The sequence below is a fragment of the Bidens hawaiensis genome, unplaced genomic scaffold (assembly GCF_021521415.1).
Source record: "Bidens hawaiensis isolate Kalapana, Puna unplaced genomic scaffold, B.hawaiensis_p1.1 tig00020890_1, whole genome shotgun sequence".
Lineage (NCBI taxonomy): Eukaryota > Viridiplantae > Streptophyta > Magnoliopsida > Asterales > Asteraceae > Bidens > Bidens hawaiensis.
In genome coordinates, this window is record NW_027493216.1 from 21,060 (window position 1) to 38,604 (window position 17,545).

General features: G+C 29.8%; 1 protein-coding gene across 1 annotated transcript; it reads left to right on the top strand.

Moving 5' to 3' along the window:
* The first annotated feature begins 14,909 nt into the window (after positions 1–14,909).
* LOC143561968 (uncharacterized) lies at positions 14,910–15,557 on the top strand. Its single transcript, XM_077049909.1, has 2 exons — positions 14,910–14,999; positions 15,066–15,557. The coding sequence occupies exons 1-2, from the start codon at positions 14,910–14,912 to the stop codon at positions 15,555–15,557; spliced, it is 582 nt and encodes a 193-aa protein (XP_076906024.1).
* Positions 15,558–17,545: the final 1,988 nt, after the last annotated feature.

Genomic DNA, 17,545 nt, shown 5'->3' on the forward strand with positions numbered 1-17,545 from the left:
CCGTTTTTAAATAATATCCTTAATTTATGCTTAATATATATAACATATTTATACCCATTTTAAATTCAGAATTTGACCAATCTTTCAACAAAGTTTTAAATGTTTTAATATTTTTCATTAATTTTAAACCAATTTCAAAATCTTTTCATAATTTTTTGAAGTTTTCAAATTAACCAATTTGATTTTCATTTTTGTAATTTTTTAAATTAACATATTAGTAGAATTAATTAGTATATTTATTCAAATTCGGTTTTTGAACAAATGCTGAAAGTCAAACTGTACATATAAATGGTGAGAATCGGAATTTGAAATTCAGTTAGATATATATATGTGTGTGTGTGTGTTTTTTGACATTTAGAAATAAATATATTAATAGATTTAGTTGAAGGTGACAATAAAATCATAATAACTTTAAATATTTAGTAATGCTTATTAAAAATATAATATTGTTATTTAAGGAATGAATATTGAAAAATTATGATATCTTATAATTCATGTAAAATTATCATTTATTTATAAGTACAACATTTGCATTTCATTAAATTTATTTGATGTTACATATATATTATATTTTTAAATACATTTCACCGTGTGTAACACGGGTACTATCCTAACTTATGTTTAATATGTGTGTTTGTTTAATATGATAGTGTAAAAATGTTATGATTTTGATGATCAGTTTGCTGCAAAAAAAATTTTTTTAAAAAAGCATCTGAATTTTTAAGATTGTGGTTATAAAGTTATGTTAAATTTTATGACTTTCTAAAATGTTTTCTTATGAAATTTTATGATCGTCTATATTTATATGGTAATTGTTACAATCGCACATTTTGTTTTTAGTTTTACATAATCCTCTAGATATTAATGTTAACATAAACTCATTCTAACATACATTAAGATTTTCGTTTCATACTTAATCAGGTTGCATGGTTTGCTTTGTTTTTCAGGTTCTAAAGCAAAATGCTTTTGTTTTTGGACGTAAATATTTGAAAGTTCATGCTGGGATAATACGATTTAAATATTTTCATGACTTTGCTAATATAGACAAGTTTGTGTAGCTATTAACTTTTTATATAGACAATCTTACTCTTTAATATTTTGGTTAGGCCAACCTAATGTTAAATATTTGTTTTCTCGATTATGCTATTTATTATTATATGCATTCAAAATTATTTAGCATAATTTATCCATAAAAGGGTTATAAAAAATGGATGAGAAAGCTTCGGCTAATTCCTGAATGATATATATTAGAATCAACTATATTTCAAACACACTTGAATGAAAATTAACATTTTATTGAATATTGATTAAAACTTTATTGTAAATATTGATTGTCATAATAGTTTGTTTTGTAACATAATTTTATAATATACTTATAAAAATAAATGTCTTATATATTGTTTATCTTTTAACATATATTGTTTATTTTTTAACATCTTTTAACATTGATGTATAATAAATGTTTAAAATTGATGTATAAATAAACACGGGTACTATCTTAGAGTAATAAATATTACAATTATTGATGTGTAATAAATGTCTTAGATAGTCTTTGTATGTTTTTGTATTTGATTCATATAAGTTATAATGTCTTATAATTCATGTAAAAGTATCATTTATTTATAAGTACAACATTTGCATTTCAATAATGTTATATTATGTTACATATATATATTATGTTTTTAAATATGTTCCACCGTGTATAACACAGGTACTATCCTAAATTAATATTGAAATCCAATGATCTGTTTCTTTTAAGAGATTTGGATCACTTGAAGCTTGCTAATTTTATAAAAGAAATGGCACATTTGGATTTGGAAAATGAAGTTAGAGATAAATATTTTTCAAGATGGTAATATTTAATTCAAACATGTTTGGTAATAAATGTTTAAATTGATGTGCAAATAAACACGTATACTATCTTAGAGTAATAAACATTATAGTTATTGATGTACAATAAATGTCTTATATAGAGTTTATCTTTTGAATCAACACTGAGATAAAAGTTTTGTTGAATCGACATTGTAGAATTGTTTTATTGATTTGGAGACTAATTTCATTTGTGTGCTTATTATGTACTAATGATATAAGTTATAAAATATTTTAACTTTTCATTTAACTTTGTTAGTCTTTGTATTTGATTCAAATAAGTTACGATGTCTTATAATTCATGTAGAAGTATCATTTATTTATAAGTACAACATTTGCATTTCATTAAATTTATATGATGTTACATATATATTATGTTTTTAAATATGTTTCACCGTGTGTAACACGGGTACTATCATAAATCAATATTCGAATCCAATTATCAGTTTCTTTTAAGATATTTGGATCACTTGAAGCTTGATAATGTTACAAAAAAAAGGGAACATTTGTATTTGGAAAATGAAGTTAGTGATAAATGTTTTTCAAATTGGTAATATTTAATTCAAACATGGTTTGTAATAAATGTTTTTAAATTGATGTGCAAATAAACATGGGTACTATCTTAGAGTAATAAACGTTATAGTTATTGATGTGCAATAAATGTCATAGATAGAGTTCATCTTTTGAATTAACATTGACATAAAATTTTTGTTGAATCGACATTGTAGAATTGTTTTATTGATTTGGAGACTAATTTTCTTTGTTTGCTTATTATTGTACTAATGATATAAGTTATTTTAACTTTTCATTTATCTTTGTTAGTCTTTGAATGTTTTTGTATTTGACTCAAATAAGTTGCTTATTTTTTACTTTCATTGTTTACTTTGTGTTTTCTATTTAAGTTGTTAGTTTAGTTCATAACTAGAAACTTCAAAAAACCTACAATAAACTTTTATAATCGTTTATTTTGTTTGTCAAGTTGTGAAGGTAATTTCTTTTTTTTTTTGGTTAAATTTTGAAGAAGTTGATGGTTGGTAAATTTGTCTATATTGATTTTGTTATTTATCTATTTTCAACCCATGTGTAACATGGGTACTATCCTAGAATATAATATAAATAAATATGACACATTACAACTAAGAAAAGGAAATGAATTAGTTAAGCGCTAATATCATATAGTACATGTTCTCATTTGCAGTTGTCGGAGTTCACCGTGCATATACTCGTTCCAGTTTGTTAAAGCTAGCTAGCAAGTTGTTTTGTTAATTTGGAAAAATTCCCAAAATGGCCATATTAATCCGTCTGATCCGACGGAAACAAGAAGTGATCCGACGGATTAGTATAGGCTATCAGATGTTGACACGTATTCAAATTTTCAGGCGGATCTGACGTTTTTAAGTTATCCAACGGATTCGTGTTCTAGGCGAAGTAATAATAAACAGTCGGATCCGATGGTTCAGTTCATGCTTTCGTCTGAGCCGACTATTTATTTTGGTTGTCAAACCCTAGATTTTCAATTATGTGGTTTTTGATTTTGAGTTCTAGAGTGAAATTGAACAATATGGTTGTGTTCTTCTCGAAAAACTATGCGATTTACATTATGGATTTGCCTAATTTTGTGGAGAAATAAAAACGATGGATATAGTGGTTGGTTATGGAGGTTTAGAGCTTGAGAGATAGAAGATGAAAATTTTCGTCAGATGCATAAATTCTGCCGGATCCAACGATTCTTTAACAAATCCCGCCGGATCCATTATTATGTTGAAAAAGATCCACAAATTCCGTAGGGCGGTGTTGAAATTTCTTCGGATCCGACGAAAAAATGACTATTTTGGGTATTTTATTTCAAAATCACGGCTAAAATTGAAAAGTGTTAAACGTGACTATTTGAGGAATTTTTCTGTAATTAAATCATTTAATAGGGTTTGATTTATATATTATATAATCATATTTTCCAACAAGAAGAAAGTTGATGAACTCTTAACTCACTGACACACATTAGTCACCTTTGTTGTGAATTAGAAAAAGATATATAATCGATCAGAATGAAAATCGAAGATCAAGAAATTCTACAAAAAATTGTATCTTGGACGTGGACCTGCAGTTTAGCTCAGTATGTATTTTTTTCCGAATATAAATATATACTAGGTTAGATACCCGTGTATAACACGGGTTGGAACAAATAAAATCATTGAACCATACAAAGTAAATTACATCAAATGTGTTGAAGGATGAATATAAAGATGTATTATAAGGTACAATAAATTTAGATTACGAAAACATGAGATTTTAATATTTTTTTGATATATATTTCTTTGTATAGTCAATTGTCAATTTTATTAGGGTTATGGTTACTTTTTTTTGGCTTTTCTAGATTAAGTTATTTTAAATAATTTATAATTAATTTATTTTGTTAACTTATTCTTTCATTCTATTATTTTAAAAACAAAAGATACACTTCTTATTCGTTGTTGTTATTGCCTAAGATATATGATTATTTTTACTTGTTAGGGTCTACGGACATTTTTATTTCAGCTCGGCCAAGGTATATAAATTCTCGAAGACGGCCCTGGGTTTCATTATTGGTCCAAAAAGATAATCCAGTTAACTTTTGGTATTAAATATTGCACGTGAGAGTAGTTTGGTCCATTTAATTCTTTCAAATTTCTCTCTTTCCTCTTATATAACAAAAACTTTTTTTCATGCTCATCTCCAACCTCGAAGATGGTTCATTGTTAAGAAGTGTACCAAATCTTTATAATATATTAATTACTATGTGATTTTGTAATTTGACATTATGTCTACTTTGTCCTAACTTTCATGGGTGGTTTCATGGAATGAACTCATCCATATTTTCAAACCATAGATCCGTTATTCAACAAAAACGTTTCTATAACTAAGAGTTATATCTAAATATATTATAACCAAAATGTTTATCATATTTAAAATTAAGAATTAATTCAAAAGGATATGACAAAAATATAACTTGATCACCAACATATCGTTCCTGGATAGCTTTTTATTTGTTGTTACAAAAATCGCATAGCCATTGCATATTCTACCTGGCATTATAAATTTATAATTCCATTATATATATCAACCATTTCTAGTTGTTAAATATGAGTGGGTGACATTTTATTATACGTTGGAACAAAAAAAAACCTTCTTCTTCGACAAAGGAAATGTTGCAACCTTCATAAGAACTGACAAAAAAATATAATTGCTTTGCCAAACCGTATGAATATGGAACATTAAGTGTAGCTGTAATTAAAAACATAAAGAAACAATAAGAAATGAACTATATGTGATAAAAAGCTTTTAAATTTTCAATATTTCCCTATGTTGATAGACATATTTTCAAAAATTCAAAGCTAATTATACTATATAGATAAGAGTATAAAGGAAAATTTTAAAAAGCCTTACCTTTTCCCCAAAACAAAATTAATAATCGTTGACTTACATTTTGCCCCGAATCTTGACATCTAACTATACTAATAAATGAAAATAATGAGGATGATGTGATAATTCCACATTCATTTTAGGCATAATCTCTCTTCTCATTCATCCTACCTATCCATGGGTTATGGAGCATAACCATATTGACAAATGGGTTATAATCTTCTTTCTAATTCTCTAATCTATCATCTCATTTATCCTAACTATCCATTGGTCATGGGGAAAAATAATTTTGACAATTGGGTTATAATTTCATTTTCAATTCTTTAATTTCTCATCTTATTTATCCAACATATACATTGGTCATGAGACAAAACAGTTTTGAGAAATGAGTTATAATTTCTCTTTTAATTCTCTAATCTCTCATCTCATTTATCATAGTTATTCACGGGTAATTGATCAAAACAATTTTTCTAAATGTTGTATATAAAAAAATCAATTTGTAAATTTGAGATTTTAGACTTCTTATTGTTTGTATTATATATTTTATCTTCTTTTTACCTTTAATATTTTGTTCATTTATTTCAGATAATAGATCTTTTTATTTTTATTATATGACAAATCCCGTGTAATACACGGGTTCAAAAGCTATTCTATTCATATAAAAGCTACACACATACAATATGTGTATAGGTCCAAATTGAAAACCGTCAATAATGGTAAAGAAACATACATTGTTGAACGGTGCATTTGAAATTCAATAGGGTTGAAGCGTTAGATTTTGATATGAGATAAGGCGCCATGTTATTGTTAAGGAAGGTTTTAATTTACTTATTTTAATTTCATTTGAAGGAATTAAAGCTTAAAAGATAGAGGTGTCACTTGGTAAGCTATTACGCCAATAAGGGGATTTGTAGTTCAATTATCATTTTTATTTATTATAATCGTAGATATATATATATATATATAAAGGTTCAAATACGAATACGACATTTCCTAGGAATGGTAAAAACCAACAGATTTTTGACATTTGGCGCTACAAATGATGGTGAAAGAATAATTCTAGGACACTATGTCTGTTATTGATAATTTTAAATCTCAACCATTTATTAACATGATCCAATGACTATGATTTATTTCTAATCTTCCTATGAAACTATTTATTTTTAGGATAACCCTCATATATTTATATATATATATATATATATATACTAGTTTTTATCCCCCGTATTACGGGGTTCGTTTTATATTATTTGTTTTTAATATTTATCTATTTTTTGAATTTTTATTTTTTTTATTGTATGAAAGTTAATAATATACTTATGGTTTGATATTAAATTGTTTCACAAATAAGTGAGATGTTATAACCTTTTTTTTACTATAAAATTGGTTTTTTAATTATAAATAACATATATCTTTTTTTAAATAAATCATATATTAATTTTTAATATATTTCTATTTATAGGATTTTTGTATCAAATATTTGGTGAGATTAGTTTTTAATTTAATAAGATGTTATAACTCGTTTAAGAAATATATGGGTTTGATAAGACCCATACCCGTGAATTCGGGTCAAATGCATGAGAAGCCTCCATTTAAAAATCAAGCAAATTTGGTGACTCCAAAAAGAGGAGAGCGACCACATCGCGACACGTAAGATTTTTATGTTTTTGTTTATATTATATATATATATATATATATATATATATATATATATATATATATATATATATATATATATTGAGTCCGACTCATCCAACTTATTGTTCAACATCCTCCGACACACCTATATTATGTGTTCCAAAATCTGACAATTATTTCAACAAATCGTGCTACATGGCTATTCAAGCATTTAGTTAGCTTTATTGAGCTTGTTAGAGATCTTCTGTAACCTTACACAAACATCAATCCTACAATTTCAATTAGAAGATTGAAGATATATGGGATTATGAGGCTGATAATTTCTAACGTAGTGCCTCGTAAGGATAACAACGAGCTCAAGTGCTCAACGGCCATCTGGCATATGACAAGTAGCACATCATCACGTATAAATTAATAAAAGGGATAAGGCTAGATGTGATCTAGAAAATGCAAATGAAATTCATTTTCGTATAAAAGCCTATGAATATTTATTAACTATATATGTGGGTGATGTGAGTGGTCAAAACCAAATCTGAAGAATACTTGTCGAATACAAAAGTGTTTTGAGGCTCTCTAGGGTTTTAAGGTCAATTTAGTAAAATGCAACACTTTTGGTGCACGTGTTCCTAATGAGGAAATTGATCGTGTGGCAATAATTGTCGATGTAAGTCGGGGGCGCTTCTCTTTACATATCTGGGATTATCGTTAGGGGTTAACATGAAGAACTTGTACCAGTGATTGATAGGTTTGATTCTTCATTGTTAACTTGGAAAGCTAATTTCCTTTCTTATGTCGAGGTTGTCACGCTTGTAAAGGCTGTCATTGGGATCCTTCCATTCTATTATCTATATATGTATAAAGCTCCGGTAAAAGTTATAAAGACGTTAGACGCTTGAAGGTATTCTACGAAACTCTCTTTGGGGTGGTAATAATAACGAACGTAAGATCAAATGAGTTGCTTGGAATAAAATTATCACCTCAAGGGGTCTTTGACCAGTAGGTGGCCTACATGAAGCAAATATAGCCCTTTTGACAAAATGGTGATGGAAATTCAAGTTTAAGCCTTTCCCAACTTTGGATATTAGTTGTTGTTATGTGGCTCAATACGGATGTCAAAAACCATCCCAATTAGAAAAACAAATTCTTAGGGTGTGGAAAGACATTGGGAGTGTGGAAAAGGAGATACTTACATAACAGCCTTAATTACCACGGTCATGGAAGTGAAAAAGAACCCAAGAACAAAACGAGAATGACGTGACATAGAAACTTATGAGAGAAAATTGGCCAACATACTATTAATGATGGATGAGATAATTGGCTATGGTGAAGTAATGGGGAAAGGTCAAATCTACCTTACGTTGATGGGTAGCCTTCGTTACCCAACAACTTTCTTGATGAAGTACATGTTCAATGATTTTTTTTTTGTTTTTCTTCTCCGTTTTATATATCGGCTACCCTTGAACAGCAACCCTTTAGTCCACACTACCCTTCAACTTTTATTCTAGCTAGATACGCCAAATAGTGTCAGGGGGAGTCTGTTGTAGCTTATTTGAATGACTACGGATAAAAGATTAGTGGTGAGCATGTTTTGTGGAAGTTCACTGGAATAATTTACCTAAAGTAAACTATCTTTTGTGACAAACTAAATTGTCGGTTCTCTTGTTTAATAAAAATTGGCGTATAAAAAACGGTGGTTATTTAATGATAGAGATAATTTTAAATTAATAAGTTAAATTCATGATTAGATGGTGGACATGACAAGGTGTGTAGAATGATTATCTAGATTCATATTTGAACATATGTTAAGACATTTTTCATTACTTGATAATAGAATTAAGTACATTTGAAAGTAGCCAAATCAGAGTTGAACGATATCTATAAAAGCATCCGATAAAATGTTTTTAGGTACTTTTAGAGGAGAGAGAGAGGGTGTGATGGAGGAAATAGAGGGTGATGTGGAGGTGTGAGAGATGAAGGTTTTATTCTTTCACAAAAACAAATAAAAACACATGTGAGCGTGAGAAGAGAGGAGAGAAAATGGATATGAGTGAGGCAGGTGAGATAATGTTTTAATTGGTGTGTAAGTGTCATGTGACACTAGTAAAACACACTAAAAATTATCCTTGTTGTGTCATTGTAGAGTGTGAACGCTCTAATGAAGTTGATCTTCCATTAATATATTGAAGAATTGAAGACAAAATATGCTTAATGGAATGTCACGTGTCCACGTTAACTATTTTAACTATATAATGGAATCAAAGTTATATGTTTTTAAATATAAGTTAATTTTCGGTTAACTAGTTATAATTTCGATTACAAATTAACCGGTTTATATTATAACTTTGGAAAATATGTTTTTGCTAATTTAGATATGATTAATTATCCTTTAAAAATTAGAAAAGAAAAAGAATAATATTATTACTAATTAAGTGTACTTACATCCAACCATTGAATGTTTATGTCGCCATTCCCACTTTGTTGGTGTGATAAGATTGTTAAGACGTGGAATAGAAGGTAGGGGGTTCAATCCCTATTAAGTGTAAAAAATTTACTCGATAAAATAAATTAATAATTATGTTAGGGTGATAATAAAAAAACATAAAAAAAGTTTGTTTTAAAAGATATAATATCATTATCTTAACATTTTGCTTTCAGAAATATTTCAATTTTTATAAAAATCTCACTGTTTAAATACTCTGGTTTTGATTATTTTCATTTTTTTAAATTCCAATTTTTATTTAATTTTATACAAAAGACCGGCTTTGAAATATTTCGTACTTATAAAAGGATCGTTTTTTTATATAAAAAATTTTGATTTTTATAAATAAAACTTGTTTAAAAACTCCGGTTTTGATTATTTTCATATTTTTTATAAAATTTTTATTTATAAAAAGACCGACTTCAAAATATTTGGGACTTTAAAAAGGATTTTGTTTTATAAAAAAAATGCTTTCTATAAGAATTTATTTTGTTAAACTAAAAATGATATAAATAATATCATCTGCATTTATTATTATCATTTAGTAGGGGAGATAAGCATGAAACTTAGCATTAGAAAAGGTCAAGAATTGTGTCACATGATTACTTAAATCATTGGCTATTAGGAAGTGATGAATATATCTTTTTTTAAAATATGATGAATATATATATGTGTTTTTAATTGATGATGAATATATCATCCAGTACAACTAATGAGGTGGTTCAAATTCCACAAACTGTCAATAATTAAAAATAAATGTAATGTTCATAAAATATATATATCATTCATACCATCAAATATTTATGATTTAATAAACATATAAAATCATTTCTTATTACCAATCACTTAATATAACTAATAAAAATAATATCTACCAAGCATATAACACGCGCGCACGCATACACACATATATATATGTATATTAATTAGTAATAGTTAAAGGTACTTTTGAAATTTATCATTTAACAATATCTACCAAGCATATAATACGCACGCGCGCGCGCGCACATATATATATATATATATATATTAATTAGTAATAGTTAAAAGGTACTAAATTTATCATTGTCCAAAAGCTATTTTTTAATATTAATTTATGAGTATTTTAATTAATTTAAAAAAGTTTATTGAGGTGGATTTCACATGGCTTACTGTAGAAATGTTGAGTAATTGTGTTGTTAAACTTACCTTATTCCCTTCTTTTTTATTAAATGTATCACCTCACTCAAGTTTTACATTAATACGATTTAAACATTTTTGTTTTTTCTTTAATATTTTGTTATTTTTTATTATTATTATTATTATTTTAAAAAGTTTTTTATTCTTTAAAGAGTTTTTCTTTTCCTTTTTTTTCATGTTACAAAACCTTTTGTTTAATGGCAAAAAAAAATTGTTCATGTAAAATATATTTTTTTATAAAAAGAAACAAAAAACAATTTTATAATGTTTTAATATTTTATAGTATGTTTTTAATAGTTTTTAGAGATAGATTACAAGTTTTTATAAAAAAAATGTATTGTTTTTAATCAATAAAAGTGATTAAACAACATCAACTTGATCAACAAGTTGTTTTTTTTTCCAATGTGACAATAATCTTATACACCCGAACCTAACAAACTATATTCAAATGATTTTTTTTCGGACGGGAGACATATAATAAGAGAAGAATATATAAATCGATTTATCGATTTTATAAAGAGATTATATCATTATTTCTTTAAATATATTTTATAATGATAATAAATATTATTATTATGATAAAGAATAATAAACACAAAAAGAGAGAGAAAAATTTTTTACAAAAAAATAATCAATATTACTATTATGATAAGTTTTACAAACAATATTAGAGGGTAGTATTTTGTCAAATGAAATTTTAAAGGAATTGAAAGTACAGGGAATTGGGTATAACAAGTACACGAATGGGGGAACGTTTAGCCTAACTCGTTGAGTAATACTATAAAGAGTCACAAAAGTTAGAAGTACGAGAAGTATTTATGGTCATCCATTTATTCTTATCTTTGATTTTCTACATTTCACATGATTCATTAAACCACTATCACCCTAAAATAAAGAAAAAAAAAGGTAAACCTCACATATCCAACCCCCCCCCCCTAGGGACGGTAGTGAAACCCGAACCCGATGGGAATACCCGATACCCGACATAATTTGGACGGGTCTTACCCATCCCATTAGGGTATGGGACGGGTCTGGGTTTAGTTTTTAAATTTTTCGCGGGTCTGAGATTTCTAATATACCCGATTACCCGACCTGATTACCCGATAATATGGACCCGTTTACCCAATTATATACCCGGCATAATTATACACACACACACATAGTAACAATAAAAAAAATGGTATTTGTGTTTATTTGTCCTTTGTGTGTCCTCCATGAATATTAAAACTATATATATATATATATATATATATAGAGAGAGAGAGAGAGAGAGAGAGAGAAAAGAGTTCAAATAAAAAAGAAATAGTTTCCTAGGAATGATAAGAACTAATAGATTTTTAACATGTTTCATTACAAGATATGGTGAAATATCAAATCTAGGAAACTATGTCGGTTATAATGGTAAAAAAATAATTCTAGGAAACTATGATGGTTTTAGATAATTTTAAATCTCAACCATTGATTAACATGATCCAATGGCTATGATTTATTCATAGTCTTCTTAGGAAACTACTTATTTTTAGGATAACCCTTTATATATATATATATTGTATTACATCCAGCCACTCACTCATCCTCTATAAACTACGTAGATCTTTTTTATATATTTTTTGTTATAGTTTTTTCTTTTTGTTGAATTGAGTGTATCATGAAACTAGAAAAATAATTTTTTTTTGTGTTGTATTTTCAAAACCCGATTGAATTTAAGTCGGACATACCCGACAGGTATTTTTAATAAACTAACGGGTATACCCGAAACCCGCGAGTATACCCGATACCCGATGAATATTTACCCGATAAATACCCGATGGGTCTGGGACGGGGTTTTATAATCGGGTCAATGTCTGGAATACCTAGACCCGTCACAAACCCGACCCATTGCCATCTCTACCCCCGCCCACCCCCCCCCCCCCCCCAAAAAAAAAAAACCTAAACTTTAAAGCTAAACCGACATTTCTCATGGGATTTCTTTTTGTTTTTTTAACGAGGGAAACATTTTAATTTTCTTACCTTTTAAGTTTTTTATTTATACTTTGATGTAGGATTTTTTTTTCTTTTCATTTTTCAGGGGTTAATGATCTCAACCCTTTAAAAGCCACAAATCTTTCATATATTTGTGACTCTTTGTATTTTAACATTTACCACTATATAATGGACAAAGAACTCGAATATTATAGTAATTGAATTTGGGTAAATAAACCTTGATAAATAAATTAATTTAGTAATCTAGTGTAACTGAACAAAAAAAATGCATTTTCCCAATAAAGTTTTATAACCATTTATATATGATAACATTTAGCATATGTATTTTTTTTATTTCACTTGTTCTCTTGATTATGGACGATTATCTTTAATTACTTTCACTAACAATGCATATGTGAATCTCGTTTGTGTGGTATTGATAAGATTATTCAAATTTTATATATATTTTGCATTCTAAAAATTTAAAATCTAACTATTTAATTACTAAAAACAAAAAAGAAAGAGAAAACGTTACAAACGAATTCTAATTTATTTTTAAACTACGATGACATCTATTAGAATAAAGGGAATATCTCATAGAATAGTAACCAACTTTCAAAAGTGTTTCAATTAGGTCACTTATGCATATTTTTCTCAAATCGGGTCACTATATCTTCAAATCGAGTCTCACCGATTTTTTTGGGCGTTAAGAAAGAAATCGAAGATAAGATGTGGGGGTCGGAATTTGCAATATATGTAGTTATACTTTTAAATAATTAAAAAACGTTAATTATATTAAAATTCAAAAATAAAAAATAAAATCCATGTCGCCACTCAACGTCAACATAAAAAAAAGATAAAAAGATCTCCTATGTGAAAAAAAAAGAAAAACGTTAAAAAAACATGTTAAAACCTTTAATTTAATAAATAAAAAAGTTGAGTGACCTAATTGGAACACTTTATAAAGTTAAGTGACCTAATTGGAACAATTTTAAAACTTGGTTACTATTCTATGAAATTGTCCCGAGAATAAATGCTTAAATGCAACCCACACTAACCTCTACATGTTTTTCCGTAAGTTACACAAAATACCTTAAAGTTTAGATACATATTCACATAGAGTTCCAATTATTATTATATATAATAATTAGAGAGTTTGGTGCCGCTAAGTGTTGATTGGGTCACTTGGCGACACCTTATTAGTCTTCGCATTTTGTTTTTATATTTCAAGTACAATAACGAACATAATGGAAATTGACCGAATGTCAATTTTGTTTTTTTATAGTTTTAGTTTCGGCACATTAACGAATTTGACGAAAAATCGAGTTTAAATTTTGGGTAAACTCATAGGTTCGACATCTAGGACTGACAATGCGAGGGATTTTCGCAACTCCTGAGTTTACCGAACGACGACACCCTATTGGCTCACCTCAATTTTTATATGTTCACCATTTTTTAGCTCTGGTATCGTAACGTAATTAACGGAAGCCAACCGAATTCATGTCGAATTACCGCCTCACTGCCCGGGACAAATAACGCCTGGGTTTTATCACTTTCCTGGGTTTTACCGACCATATAAACGTAGAATATTTATTTTTTTATAGAGAAATCTGCATTTTGTCTCCCTGGTTTATATCCACGTTCGATGGGTTTCCCCCTGAAAAAGATTTTGCGAAGTTTGGGCCCCTATGTTTCTCCGGTGGGTTCCTCTGACTCCTACCGTCAGTTGACCCGTCGTTGACCGTTAACGTCGAAGGGTAATATAGTCTTTTACCTATTTATACACCCCTGATTCAATAAAACCCCCGAATTAAGGCTTTTTTCCCAAACACCCAAATATAGGCTAACCGTTCGAACATTGAACCCCTAATTTTTCCGATCACCGTTAAAATCAAACGTCACCTGCACACATCGCAATGTCGACCTCGTATTCTATTAGGCGGGACAGTGAGTATTGTGACCCGTACAACCTATATGGTAAGGTGTTATTGTGTGTTCAAAATTTTTGTTTTATTTACTTGTGTGTTGTTAACGGGTTGAATGAACTGTTTTTATAGGTGAAAATTATTCACATGCGTTCACCATAAAACTTTTCCATGGAGGGTATTTCGCTACCGAGGGGCAGCGAAGATACGAAGGGGGGAAGATCACTTACGTTGATGAAGTTCAAGTTTCTGAATTTTGTAAAAGTTTGTTGCTTGGAATACTTTGTAAGTTACAATTGGTTGTGGTACAGCTTGTTGTTTTTATTACAAACATTCGCGTATTAGTTTGTATTTGGGTTTAAAGCCATTGGTTGAAGATTATCATTTTCAAGATGTTTGTGATATGATTAGAGGTAGTGATGGTATAGGTAGTCACATTGTTGAGATTTTTGTAGAACATGGCAGGACTAGTTGATGATGCATGGGATGAAATCCAAACAGAAGCAAGTAAATTGACGGTTATGATGGTTGATGAAGTGACTTACCAGGTATGAATATTTGCATGACTATGATATTACAATCAATCTTTTGTTAATATCCAAATATGTTCATAGGTTAAAAGTCTGAGAAGCCAATGTGTGGTGAATGTGGGGGATAGAACTTGCACATGCAGGAGATGGGACTTGACATGTATGCCATGCAAACATGCTGTGGCAGCCCTATATAACATGATAGAAAACAACATGTATGTCGGTCCATTGGAGAAGTGGGTTGATGAAGCTTACTGGTTAGACACTTGGAAGAAGGTGTATAATCATCAAATCAGGCCCATACCAGGCCCTGATATGTGGGCACCCTCAAAATGCCCAACAATATTAACTCCACCTAAACATCATACTCAGATTGGCAGACCGAAGAAGAGCAGGAAGAAGACACTAGGTGAGAAGAAGAAATTTGCAGCTAGCAAGAAGAGGAAGATTGAAGAGGTTCAAGAAGTGTTTTCTGTAGGAGGAAGACTTACCAGGTTGGGGCATGAAAAAAGTTGTGGAAGATGTGGAGGTTACGGACACAGCATCAGAACTTGCAGGGCACCAATTCAACCATAATGATGTCAACCATAAAGTTGTGTTTGAGTTAGATTGATGGTGTGTGTTTGATCCTATTTAAGACTTTTGTTTGAACTTGCTGGTACCATGTGTGTGTTATCATGGTTTGTGTTTGAAACAATTTAAGACTTGTAGCATGTGTTTGATTTGGGACATGATGGTTTGTATGCTATTTCGACAGTATTTGTTTAATGCTTTTAAAACTAGTAGCATGTACGCAAATCATGCAAACATTACAATAGATTTAATCATGTCAAATTAAAGTACAATTCAAATGCAAACAATACTATAAACCAACTAAAATGTTACTTCCAATGACAATCATCATTTGACCAGTCAGAGTCCCACACTGGATCGTCTTCTTATGGATCATGATAGTAATCTTCTTCCGGCTCACTGGTGTACTTGAAAGCTGCTTTCATAACCTCAGGGTCATAATCATCAACAGGATCCATTTCATGTTCTTCACTTGTTCTAAATAAGTCATCTTCTTGCACTAAATAAGCCATCAACTCATCTTCACCCAATTGATGTTCCTTGTCTTCCATTTGACTTTTGTCTTGGTCAAACTGAACATTCTCATCATCCTTCCCTAACTCAACATTCTCGTCATCCTTCCCTAACTCAACATTCTCAGTTTCATCATGGCTGCAACATGACTGATAATGTGGAAGACAAATTTAAGTAAACAGATGAAACAAGCAGCTCTAAAATTTAACATAAACTAAAATAACAACAACAAAGATTACATTATCCCATACTACAAAGACAATGTTAAAAGCTAATCAATAAAAACACACATAAACGAAGAACAAAAACCAACTAATTCCTAGCAACATCTTCAAGCTTGTTACTTATTTGGTTTTCATTCTTGCAAATCATCTTTCTTGTTCATCATCTTCACCATTGCTTGAATTACCTTTTCACAACTAGGGCATGTGGTATCATCAGCCCATTTTAGCCATCCACAACTCCCCTTCTGTAACAAACTAAATATATCAACAAACAAACAACCCTAATTCGATTAACAGATTAGAACAATTACCCCTAAAATTGACCTAAGCAACACGACAGACCAAATCATCATCGATTAACAGAGTAGAACCCTAATTCGTGAGTTATTAAAACTTACACAGCACAAGAATCGACGCCCCGGGTTTGCATCGGTCCTGGATATCCGGTAACATGTCGCGGCACCACATGAACATCCCACACAAAGCTCATCTGCACGGCAAGGCTTGGAAGGTGAACCCGAGGAGAATTGACTTGACTTGGATTGAGACATCCGTCAATCCGTCAATTGGTCGCCGGGTTGAGAGAATCGCCGGAGATGGTAACATAAAGGGAAAGAGGGTAGATCGATTAGTTATAAAGGAATCAGGGGTAACATAGTAATTTCCTTTTTTTTAACGGGTCAACGACGGGTCAACTGACGGTAGGAGTCAGAGGAACCCGTCGGAGAAACATAGGGGCCCAAACTTCGCAAAATCTTTTTCAGGGGTAAACCCATCGAACGTGGATATAAACCAGGGAGACAAAATGCAGATTTCTCTTTTTTTATATGTTTATATCTTTATACGTGAACTTGACCAATTTATTTTTTGGGTTTTAACGCTCAGGTTTTACCAACAGTGACTATAGAGTAACGAGCCTAACCAATAATGTTCAAATTCACGTAGACTCGCCGCTGTAACCCTGGTGTTATACCAGCTGCCTGCCGCAGTGCGGCGGGTAAATTACTAGTTTACATACAACCCACACAAATTAAGAGACCGTTTTATCCTTTTAATTTAGTTTATATAGAAGTGGTTGATACTTTTATAAAGTATTTACATCTATATAGTATGGACGACACTTCTCGACACATGCTAAACACGGTACCAAAAAAAAGTTTGTAATTGGTTTACACAACCCATTTTTATAAACAAGTCACAGACGACTTGTTTAAAAATAGGTCAACCAAAACATAATCTATAAAAAAGTGGGTT

Excerpts from the sequence above, each read along its gene's own strand:
- LOC143561968 (XM_077049909.1), top strand. The coding sequence starts at position 14,910 with ATGGCAGGACTAGTTGATGATGCATGGGATGAAATCCAAACAGAAGCA. Across the intron at positions 15,000-15,065 it reads TTGATGAAGTGACTTACCAG|GTTAAAAGTCTGAGAAGCCA; the intron begins GTATGAATATTT and ends ATATGTTCATAG.